The sequence below is a fragment of the Tachysurus vachellii genome, chromosome 7, assembly GCF_030014155.1.
Source record: "Tachysurus vachellii isolate PV-2020 chromosome 7, HZAU_Pvac_v1, whole genome shotgun sequence".
NCBI classification, from domain to species: Eukaryota; Metazoa; Chordata; class Actinopteri; order Siluriformes; family Bagridae; genus Tachysurus; species Tachysurus vachellii.
Window position 1 is genome coordinate 24,482,966 of NC_083466.1, and position 12,764 is coordinate 24,495,729.

Sequence of the window (12,764 nt, forward strand, 5' to 3'; positions counted from 1 at the left end):
TGTTCCTGCTCTAAAACACTATTCTATATGGCTTCATTAAACATAAGCTTGTAACCTGCTGCTTGGGTACATGTTGTCTTTTTTTTTTGGATAAAAGTTGGTACATCTAAATAAACCATGTGTTTATCATCATATCGAACTCTTAGCTTATATGACATACATTCATGTTTGACACTTTTTCATTGTAACTTTGAACAAATGCTTTAAACTCACGGTATCTTAAGTATGTAACTTAGTGAGCCAGCATTAATGTATCCAATGTTAGAGACTTAAGCACTTATGTACGTCGCTCTGGATAAGGGCGTCTGCCAAATGCTGTAAATGTAAATGTTGGATTGATAGTTTTTAGATCTGCATTTTAACATTTAATTTACAGCATTTTCCAGAGCGACTTACTTACTCGCTCAGGGGCCCAGCGGTGACAGATCGGTGGCCCTGAGATTCAAACTTCTGATCACTTCTAGTCTAACACTTTAACTAATGAGCTACCACATCCCACATTTGAATCTGTTTAAAATTGTTTTCAATTTCCATAATTTGAAGCTGTTTTCAGGTAATTACCAGGTACATTTTTGTGCACATTTGTGAAAAAAGCAAACAAACAAAACAACAACATCGTTCTGATTTCTGATTTAAATGCATTTCCAAATCATTAGGTACTGTTAGGTCACACTACAGAAAAACAAGCACAGCAAAACAGGTGGAAATGTCATTTTTTTGGCCTCTGGTGTATAGAGTTAAAGCTCTGAAAATGTTCATTAATCACTTCTGGGAACCTTGAATAATTCTGTACTGAGAACCTCAGCTAAACTCGAAGAGTAGCATATTTTGGTATTTTGGCAATTTATTATTATTACTACAATAAGGTATGTGTGTATAAACTGATTCATGTAGCTTAGTAATCCTTTGACTACAACTAAACACAACCAGGAGGAAATGTGTTTGTTTGGACCGGGACATTATGAGGACATATGATTCTGTCCCTTATTTATGAGGACTTTTGGTTGTAAACAGTCATTTATCAGCATGTATTGTATAGATTTGTCTATAAAACATCCTGTAGCTTAATAAAGTCACAAACTTTCAACAGTTCTGTACATAAAAACCTCTTTAAGGAGTTGTTTAATATCCAGACTTCAATACATCTTCAAATTAAATTTTTTGAACATTTCTTTTTTTTTTTTTAGATTCAAAACAATCAACACTGACAACATTTCCGAATAAATGTGTTATGGTAACGTTATGATTTTGCTAATGTAATTCAGGTACGTATGTATAAACTGATCGTCTGGACGCAGTGAGTCAAAACAATGTAAAATAAGAATGTAATATTCTTATACAGCATGTGAGAAAAACCTTCATATAGTAAAATTCTAACATTTTGTGGTAAATTAAACAGAATTACCGCTTAGAACGGAAGTCTAAAAAAAGGTGAAATTTTTATTTATTGTTTCTGAAAGTTAAGAAGTTTTACTATTTATTCTTATATATTATACATTATTCTTACCAGACATCTCCCTGTGCTGTCGTCACAATCCTCTGATAGTCCATTGCATGCACAGGGAACGCAGCGGCCATGTCTGTCTCTATAGTAACCGCCGGCACATCTCTGTATGAAGAGAAAGAAAAGAAAGAAATACATGCTTAAGAATATTCTTGTTCAAAGTCCCTAACATCGTAAATGCAAAAGAACGTTGGATATTCTCCAAGTCGCATGTTCAAGTGGGAGAATTTTTTTTAAAGATCATTGGAAGAAGAAAACATCTTGTTTTTCGTGGCTTTTATTTTTTGTTCACTGATGTTTAAGATAGCAAAAATAAAAGTTACGTTAAAAAAATAGAAATATGACTAACAGATATATTTCAAATTATTTCAAAATGAAATATAATAGATAAATAAATAAATATTGTAAGAAATTCACTAGACTGTCCTGAATGTAGTCATGCTTTTAGCATGAATGCTAGTAGAGCACATTTTGTGTATTTGCTCATTCTTTCTTACTCATCTCAGAGCAAAAAGCCTGAGGTGAATGAACACGTTTGTAATAGCTTGATATGTGTTTTTACTGTTGAAAGATAAAAAAAAAATAGTAAACTTGTTCTGAATTACAAGCAATAATTACCCCACTCCTGGACTCACTGGCAAATATCAGTCTTAGAACTTAGAAAAAACATCTAAAGTAAATGCTAGGAGTCTATCATCTTACAAAACTCCAACCAGATAAATTTCTCCAAACCTTTGCCTCCTGTATGTGTAATAAACAACCTGAGCACACCTGTAGGTCATATAATCTGCATGATCTACCTCAAGATCTGAAGCGAGAGTTTCAACCAAGAAACATCACCAAACGTTCCACCAAAGACTGATAAGAAAAAATGATAAGAAAATCCAAGCAACGACAACAAAAACGTTTACCTTAGTAACCTGTCCTTCATCCAATAAAGGAATCTCAATCCTCTGTGTGTCCAAATCACTAAGTGAAGGAATCTGAATCCTCTGAATGCCCGAATCTCTAAGAGAGGGGAAGAGAATCCTCTGTTGCCCCTGGTCATTTAGAATGGGGTAGTTGTGCACACGTGTCCCGGGTTCAAGATGCCCCTCATGCGTCCTGTGAGAAGGTCTCGATCCGGCAAAACACAGATCCGACAGTGCAAAGCTGACGAGGAGCCAAAGCGCTCGCTTTACGTGCCTCTCTAACATTCTATTGGTAGTGTCTGAACAAACTGTGTGTGTGTGTGGACAGGTGGTGCTTTAAGAGTAACGCGAGTAAAAGACACACCCCGAACATGTGCTCATACCTGCGTCAGGGGAAATACACTCACAAACGGTGGAACACACACACACACACACACACACACACACACACACACACACACAATTTCCCCTCCACTGACAAAGATTTGTTTAGATTAATAATCCCCTGACTACAACTAAACACAACCAGGAGGATGTGTTTGTTTGGACCAGAACATTATGAGGACATGATTCTGTCCCTTACTTATGAGGACATTTACACCTTATTTGTTCTCACACAAGACTAATCACTCGTACACAGCCATTTATCAGCATGTATTATTTAGATTTGTCTAGAAAACTTCCTGGAGCTTGATAAAGACAAAAATGTAAACATTTCTGTACAAATAAAACTTCTTTAAAAGAGTTGTTTAGAATTATTTCACAAATAATTTAATTCCTGGCTTGTCTTACAACAAATGACTAAAACAACAAATTTGAATGTTGTCACCAGGAATTCAGACTTCAATACATAATAAATTTTTTTTGCTCATTCATGTGGTTCTTTTTTCAGATTCCAAACAATCAACATTGGCAACATTTCCAAATGAATGTGTGAGATTGTAACGTTATGCTTTTGCTAATGTTATGTATCATTTATTAAACATCCGTTAATTTTAAAGAATGCTGCAACGAGCATTAGTTAAGAAAAGCTTCGAATTTTAATGTTTTAGTGTCAGACAGTATGAGGATTAGGAGAAATTAGTTTCTAGAAGTTAAAAAATAAAAAATATATATTGAGTCATGGACAATAGGGTTTTGAATACGTACTTAAATTCTTTAGATAATATTTTTTAATGATAATAATAATAATAATAATAATAATAATAATAATAATAATAATAATAATAATAATAATAATAAGTTATATAATAATAACTATTATTATTTATATAACTAATTGTTATTATTATTATTATTATTATTTTTTATTTAGAGGGGAAATAAAGTAAATATAAAGAAAGACAAGTTCAATAACTTAATGTGGATAAATCTGTAGAGTTTATAAGTATAGTATAAAGTTTACTGGATACATATACTGTAGGGTAAAAGTCTGAAAAACGGGGGATTTAAAGAAATGTAACAATTACATGTAATAAGTCTTTAAAGTGCACGTGTGATCTTATTTTAAGAAAAAGAAATACTACACAATCATATCAGACTCAGACAGTGAGTGCATGGGGTACTCACTGTTGAATCACACAATCCATACACAGTGTGCATAGAAAGGTTTGGGTGTGGCCGCCACTCCTCACACACACACACACACACACACACACACACACACACACACACACACACACACACACACACACACACACACACACTCTCACTCATGCACACACCACAAGTGTGTATAAACTGTCTGACTGTCAGTTTTTAGTAATGCAGAGCTTCCACACCCTGTCCGAGGGTGTCCCAGCATGTCCTGTGTGAGTGTGTGTGTGTGTCGACGTGCGTGTGTCCACATTTTTTTCACCGCTGCAGGCAACAGACTTTGTACTTCCTTCCCGTTCTGCTTTCCTGGGCGAGGCTTTACTTTATGTGTGTCAGTGCTGTTGTGGTTTCCACGGTGATTAAACAAACCCCACAGCTACAATCCCAGCAGCCCATAATAATCACTAAATAAGTGATGCACCATGCTTATACAGTATATATAGTGAATCGGTTGCTATGTAGCATTTGTTTCTCTTAACCAAAGCTACTTTTGTACACATGCTTTTTGTAGATTTCAATACCAACAACATGTCGAGAGATTTCACTCTTCACTCTCGTGTCTTTCGGTCCAAAACTTCACCAGAGCTCAGATTCTGAAGCCGTCGTGAACGTGCTTCAGCCAGCATGTTAAAGCCAAGTAGAGTGAACCAGTCGAAGCACATATATGCAAACTGTCACTTAATAAGAACAATCTGTATCATGAAACAAATACATTCTGCTTGGGATATATTAACCAAACAGGAAATGATGTCACTATGTAAAAGTTGGTTATTTTCATATAACAGCATGTCCTGATGGACCATGATATTTTAGGGCCACTGTATAAAAACTAAAAATACAAGATTCCAGGATAAAGTTGCAATATTTTAAGAATATAGCCAGAATTTTCAGTATAAATATGTAATATATCAGGAATAAAGTAATAATATTAATAAGGTTAATAAAATGGTCAAAGAGAAATTATAGGAAAAAAAAAGCAGCAAATTGTTAATAAGTGAAGACATGAGGACGTGATGGTTCAGTGGTTAAGACTTTGGGTTGCTGAGCAGAAGGTCGGGGGGGTCAAGCCCACAAGCTGCTGAGACCTCAACGTTGGGTCCTTGAGCAAGGCCCTTAACCTCACCTGCTCCAGGGGCACTGTACTATGGCTGACCCTCATAATAGGGCTCATAATAACCTGGGATATGCGAAAACTTAAAGCATTTCACTGCATGTCGTACTCTGTATGTGTATGTGACAAAATAAATAAAAATTTAATAGCAGTCATAAGTTTGTATTTTATAATATTTTCTAACCCACAGACGGATTTTGCTCCAGTCGTTCATAAAGATACAAATAAAAATCTCTACTAATGTTTATTTACAGCAGATTTAATAAAGTGATATATAACTGATCTAATCGTAACTGAATTCCTGGTTAATGATTGTATAATAATATTAAACTAGAGCATACATTTCCTGAAGAAAATGAGAAATGTGCTTGCACGTGGCAAATCCCAGAGGCTAGTCGAGACGAGCATGTGATGTCATCTGAATACTCTTGAGGAAGTTTTCCTAATTGTGCTGAGTGTTTTGATATGTCACATGTTCATGTTGTGCTAATTTTTTATTTTCACGTGACGTCATCAAACTACACGTGAGGAAGTTCCCCTCATTGTTCTGAGTGTTTTGATATGTCACATGTCCATGTTGTAAAAAGTTTTTTGATTTTGCATATTTTGGAGGCGGAGCTGCGGCACAACCGGAAAGGCCAGTCGGTACACCAGTTTAAAAGTTTGTTCAGAGTATCACCCTAAAGGAGCTGGCCGAGTTTGGTGTAGATAGTTCAAAAGCTTGCCGAGTTATAAACCTCCAAAGTTTATAATGGGAGTCTATGGGGAAAAAAGGCCATTTTGAGACCCAGTACTGGAAGTACCGGTACTCGGATCGCTTATAAAAGTCATAGCACACCTCTCCTCAATGAGCCGGTCGATTTGACATGTCATTCATGGGTCTAGGACAAGTTTTGTCCGGCACAATAGTAATAATGTTGCTTTGCAAGCACCATTAATAAAGTACTGTTAAACTTTTTAGCACCTTATTATTTTGATTTTGCCAATTTTTTATTTTATTTGTCTCCATTTACCTCTCAGAGTTTGACACTTGACCCGGTTGAAACTTGATGCTTGACTCCTCCGGAATATTAGCAGCTTGTGAACTGATAACCTTTGCTTTGGATTCTAACAATAAGATTAGAGTTCATCTTAATCTAGTCTAAAATTCTTAGCATTTTAAAAATCTTAGCTAGCTCAGATATTAGCGCAGATATTAAATTGGTATGAAACTGCTATACAGATCTCTCCAGCACCCTGTTATTCATATACAATAGTCAGATAACAATCCATTTATGTACAGTATGTCCATGTAGGTTTTTTCACCAAATTAAAATCCACGCCTGGGTCAGATTCGGCATCAAAACAGAGAGACAAACGAGATCCGTCTCAGACATTCCTGTCAAAGTGCCTCATAGGTACTAAAATATCCCCGTGAAAGCAGACTGTGGTTAAAGGCTTAATATGGATAACTTTTTCTAGACGAGTGGATCACTTGAGTAATCTGACGGTTACAGAAACAAAAGCAAAATTAGTTTGATGAGAGAAGAAAGACGTTGAGCCACTGTAAAGAAATCATAAACACTAACAGCCAGGTCTTTTATCCAGTATGTATATAAATCTACATATCAGAGTAAAATGAACTATTAAAGATGAACAGTCCACCGCAGGATGGTTTGACGCTGTTACTATGTTCCTTTAACAGCTGCTGATTTCATACTACAGCAATTTGTCAACAGTTATAAAACAGTTATAAAACTTTTAGAAAAAGTTTTCATTTATTACTGAATCATACTGAATGGACTTTACTCCTGTTTTTATTGTGTCTACGTTTAGTATCGAATATTTATGTCCTGTCTCACTTTACAGCGGTGTTAATATGAAGCTCGTATGAAAGTAAACACTCAGGATTTTTAGAATTTGTTGTTTTTTTTTTCCCCTAACACAAAGGTTTCTATCTTCAAAGTAAATAATGATATCAAACCCATTTCTGCTCTCTGAGACGCCCCGAGTGTTTGTTCGTAAGCATATCAAATTCGAAGGTGTTAAAACACGTCTCACGCTGAAAGCCAACAGAGTCATGACTAATTTCAGATTATGATAAAAAAATGATTTGTTTAAACTGATTTAAAAAGATCCACATGTAGAGTTATTCGTTATTTACCTTTATGCAAAAACATTGTAAAATATATAAACGCAGCTTATATTATATAAAACCAAACCACAACAAGCAAAGGCATTTACTGACTGTTACTATAACTAAATTAAAATTTCACCATATCAAAGATTACACCTTTTATTTGTTTAGTCATTCATTCACTCATCTTCTACCGCTTATCCGAACTACCTCGGGTCACGGGGAGCCTGTGCCTATCTCAGGCGTCATCGGGCATCAAGGCAGGATACACCCTGGACGGAGTGCCAACCCATCGCAGGGCACACACACACTCATTCACTCACACACTCACACACTACGGACAATTTTCCAGAGATGCCAATCAACCTACCATGCATGTCTTTGGACCAGGGGAGGAAACCGGAGTACCCGGAGGAAACCCCCGAGGCACGGGGAGAACATGCAAACTCCACACACACACAAGGTGGAGGCGGGAATCTAACCCCAACCCTGGAGGTGTGAGGCGAACGTGCTAACCACTAAGCCACCGTGCCCCCCTTATTTGTTTAGTTTGTTTATTTATTAGTCTTAGAGTTGCCTCGAACAAGCTGCTACTATAGAAATGATAACATTAAAATTGTAGCTACAGTCAACATCTTCTGACCAATCAGACTACAGAATTCAACATCTCTGTGGTACACGATGCTGATGTCTTGATGAAGGCTTCAAAGCAACGTTTTTTTCCCCCCGCTTACCCTCTCAGTAACTACGCGTGAACAGGCAAGTCTAAACAACAATGATACCTTGAAAATGAGCTGGAAAATCATCCTTACGAAAGCCTTAATGCAAACTTACAGTATATTTACCCTTTTTACCAGTGCACTGGAGTTCCAGTCTTCCTGCGGAATGGAAACCAAGTTATTGGATGTTTTTAATTGATATAAACAAATGAATGATTTTCTGGCTGAGTCTGATGTAAAATGAGTCAGGACTTCAGTGTAAGATGTGTGTTTTCCCCCTCTGTTGATAATCTTACACAGCATTTTAGTGGTTGAAGATAAACACCTTCACATTTTACGTTTTAACATATAAACATTTGTTTGGGGGAAAAAATAACCGAATATATTGGCACTAAAAAGAGAAATACTACACATTTTTAAAATTCTACTTTCATACGAGCTTCATATTAACCACCACTGTGGAGTGAGACATGACAAAGACATTCAATGTCAACATGGACACAACACAACAGGAGGAAATAAAATTTTTGGCTTCTGAAAAAAGAAAAAAAAGGAAAAATTTATTTCATGACCCTGACTAGGACAATAAACCTGGACAATATGCAGGAACTAGCTTGATTCCATACTTATTGATTGCTTCTTTATCATCAGTAATAGATGTAAATGTCTCATGTTTACAGGTTTAACTGTCCTCCTTTATTAAATTTCAACAATTTTATTTCTTCAGCAACTGAATGTTTCACAACGCCGTGCTCTCTGCCAAATCTTATGGATGCATGAAGACCTAATTATCATGTTACACAGAAACGAACAACCCCGATAGCTGGCAGGTGTCTCTCTCTCTATATACATATTCATAAAACATGCCCTAAATACAGCAGATAAAAATCTATTTCCTGTACAGAAGCAGAATAAGATAAGTCTTGGCTTGAGAAAGCAAATCAAAGGACATTGTCTCTAAAGAAGGGTCAAGAAAAGGTGAACAAGCTCTGGGTTACAAGTGGGCTAAAAGAGAGCTGTGTGCTGACCTGACATGAGTCTCCGGTGTACTCCGGTGGGCAGGAGCAGACCTCCACAGTGCCCGCTGGTGCCCCGGTGCCCAGCCTGCTGGCCTCCTCCAGGCCCACCTCGCCAACACTGAGTCTTTGAGTGCGTGTGAAATAGAGCGCTCGGAGCAACACGGCCTCCAGCCGAGCCAGAACTCGCATCAGCTCCACTCGGGACACGGGTCTGTTTGTCCCACTGTGACGAAAGTTGCCCTGTAAGAAAGTGTTTATTATTATTATTATTATTATTATTATTATTATTATTATTATTATTATTATTATTTTTATAATTATTAGTCACCTATTTATTATAAAATATTCATGAAGATTTTATTTTCTCAATAAAATAAAGTTTCGGTATATTACTTATTATATAACTTATTACATTTATTATATTATTTATTATATAACCTATTACAGTGCATATAACTTTATTATTATTATTATTATTATTATGAATATTATTAGTAGTAGTATTACACAAAGACAAACAAGCTGATAAAATCATATGATGAAAGAAGAAGAGAAGAAAAGAATATTAAAACATAAAATGCATTCTGAAGAAAAAAAAATCAACAAAACTAAATGAACAGCAATAACAACACCGCCATTAACTAAAACAACAATAACCACAACAACAGCAGCAAAAACAACAGCATCAACGACAAGAGGACAAGAACAACAATAACAAGAACTGCAACAACACCAAGAGCAACCTTAACATTAACAACAACAACAACCATAACAACAACTGCAACAATAACAACAAGAACACCATGAACAAGAAAAACAAAACAAAAAACAATACTCACAACAATAACAACAACAATTCCAAGAACAAAAGCAACAATAACAAACACACCATCAAAATAAAAACCAGCAGCATTGTACACTATAACAGAATCACTGTTAGTGTATTAAATGTAATATAATAAAGTGAAATGAGTGTTTTGTTAATGTAAACAAACACTGTAAACACCTATAGTTCTGGATACAGAACTGAACACAGTATATTTATTGTGCTGTAAAAACAATGCAACGTAAGAGTGAGCCTCTGTGGAAGCGACTGAGACGGACATGTCACTAGCTAACAGTCCACGTCCTCTATCTATGTGAGCAAGTCAAGCTACAGGAGACCAGGAAGAACTCACAGATCTGCAAGTTTAAAACTTCTGAGATAGATAGATCTGATTAAACATTGGCTGAAGATTCAACAAAAACATTCAGCTCCTCGATCCTTTTTGGCACATCAAAACAAGACTGAAAATGAATGAGGTGCAAATTCTTGTGCATTTTATATCCGATAACCTGCTTTCCATCAAGCCACGACGTGTTTCCTCTGAGCTCTCTGCTGAGAAATGTCACATTTGTGTAGTGTGTGTGTGTGTGTGTGTGTGTGTGTGTTACCTCAACTAGCTGCACACGACCCTGATAAACCCTGTCTGGCAAAGGTGACTGAGGATCCTGGTAGACTACCACCATTTTCTCTCCCTGCAACAACCAAAAGAAATATCAGGTTTTGTACACAATTGCCGTGTAGATACTGTAAGAGCATGTACATTTCAGAGCCAAACAAATACCTTGAGGATAACGTCAGGCTGTTTGTCTAAGAGGATCATCCCTTCGTTCGGGAGGCCAAAAGATTTGACGTGGTAGGTGAGGAAGCCCCCATATGATGACACCTTGAGCAAAGACAGCACAAAATATCAGCACTAATATATTAGACACTGATTCCCAAAAATCTGGAAATTTCTAATGAGGTTTTCTAAACTAAAAAAATTGAGGAAAAAGGCAAGTCTGTCGTGGAATGTTTTCTATTAGCTTTGTTTGTTTTTCACTAGAGCTTAATTAATTACAACTGGGGCACAAATTTGAGGAAAATCATTTGATCCATTCTATTTCACACCAATGTAACACAAATTTGAAATTGCTAAAAAATTACTTGATATTTGTCTTTTAAGCACTCTGAAATTTTGGATTCTGAAATGGAGGATGAAGGACGGAGGACAATCTCACCCTGTCCCCGAGGTACGACTGAGGCAGAACCCAGTGGAGTTGCAGCACGGCGGCAGGAAGCTCCTGAACGTCAGCCACCACTGTATTGCTGAGTGAGTTTAACACACTCGCCACCTCAACCTGATCAGCTGTCAGCAAGCGCCATGAGCGCATGTCCACAAACTGGGGGAGGGAGGGAGGGGAGGGGGAGAGAGAGAGAGAGAGAGAAAGAGAGAGAGAGAGAGAGAGAATTGAAAAGCATCCTTTGGTCATAATAGAGCCAATATGAAGAATAAACTGCATCACTAAATGTCATCATCAATGTCATCAGTTACAAAGAAATGAAATGTGCTCTAAGGTCAAGAGTAAATTAGTACAAAATGAAAATGCCTCAATTTCTATTGTATTCTAATTAGAATTCAATTTCTAATTATAATAATAATAATAATAATAACAATAATAATAATAATAATAATAATAATAATAATAATAATAATAATAATAATAAATAAATACAAATTTATTTGTAACGCTGTTTTAACGCTAAAACTGTTTTACCGTTAAAATAATAATTATTAATATTATGAATATTATTATTGTTGTAATATTATTGTAAAAATAAAAAAAAAAACATACAATTACAATAACTATTACTCATATAGAGCTGCATTGTTTGTTTTTTTTATAAACATAATCTTTGCATAATGGATAATCTGCCAGGAAGATATACTGTACCTTCCCCCTGCGCTTGTCGGAACTGTGGCACTGATCCGTCACACCGAAGCAGAAGCACTCGGTACATCCTTTCGTGTTGCTCGGGTCAAAATGAAACGAACCTTTACGGCACATGTCACACCGCAGCCCCTCCACGTTACTCTGAGAGTAAACACACACAAAAACAAACATGTACTCACATCTCTGATTCCTCACACTTTTTTTTTTTTTAAGAACTGCTACTGCCTTCGGTCACTGCAGATGTTATAATTTACCCTTCTTCTGTAGCTTCTGGCACTATTTTATTTCTACTGGATCCTGACTCCTTTTCCTTACTACCCTTGGACCCAGCCACAGATACTTTCCTCTCCTCTCTTTGATAATCAAAGAGACCTAAGATCATCAGAGACTCTTAACCCTCATAAACTCCACAAATCTTGGAATTTGCAGATCAGCATGGGAATGGATTGCTTCCGACCTGGAATGTCGCTCATATCAGGTAACACATAGGGGAGTGACATCTGCTCCACGCAGACTTTCCCCTGGTGTCCCACAGGGCTCAGTTCTTGGTCCTATCCTTTTCTCCCTTTACTGTATACTCACTCTCTTGATAAAATTATTTCCTCACATGGGTTCTCTTACCACTGCTATGCTGATGATACACAACTTATCTTCTCCTTCCCTACCCACAAATACCACAGCTTCTGTTCGGATCTCAGCATGTCTGGCAGATATATCATCGTGAGTGACGGCTCATCAGTTGAAGCTCAATCCTAGCAAAACTGAACTGCTGATCATCCCATGTGATTCATTCCCAGGTCATGATTTTGCAGTATTCCTGCATAACGGTCTGATCTCCCCTTCAGTCAAAGCTCACAACCTTGGGGTAACCATAGACAATCAACTGTCCTTTTCCTCACATGTTGCTAATGTGACAAGCTTATGTCGGTTTCTTTTAGAAGGACATTAGAAGGATTCAGCCATTTCTGACCACACAGGCTGCTCAGGTACTTGTACAGTCTCTTGTAGACTGGGCTACTGAAACTCACTGC

At 36.7% G+C, this 12,764-nt stretch overlaps 1 protein-coding gene across 4 annotated transcripts in view; it reads right to left on the reverse strand.

The window, feature by feature from the left end:
• Window positions 1-12,764, reverse strand: part of si:ch211-241e1.3 (laminin subunit alpha-3) — a 112,965-nt gene that overhangs the window by 27,800 nt on the left and 72,401 nt on the right. For all 4 annotated transcript variants that reach the window (XM_060875086.1, XM_060875085.1, XM_060875084.1 and 1 more), the window contains exons 36-41: window positions 11,734-11,874; window positions 11,020-11,181; window positions 10,584-10,685; window positions 10,411-10,494; window positions 8,986-9,216; window positions 1,508-1,609 (exon numbers count right to left, since the gene is read on the reverse strand). In XM_060875086.1, coding sequence (XP_060731069.1) covers window positions 1,508-1,609; window positions 8,986-9,216; window positions 10,411-10,494; window positions 10,584-10,685; window positions 11,020-11,181; window positions 11,734-11,874 — 822 coding nt within the window. The remainder of the gene's footprint in view (window positions 1-1,507; window positions 1,610-8,985; window positions 9,217-10,410; window positions 10,495-10,583; window positions 10,686-11,019; window positions 11,182-11,733; window positions 11,875-12,764) is intronic.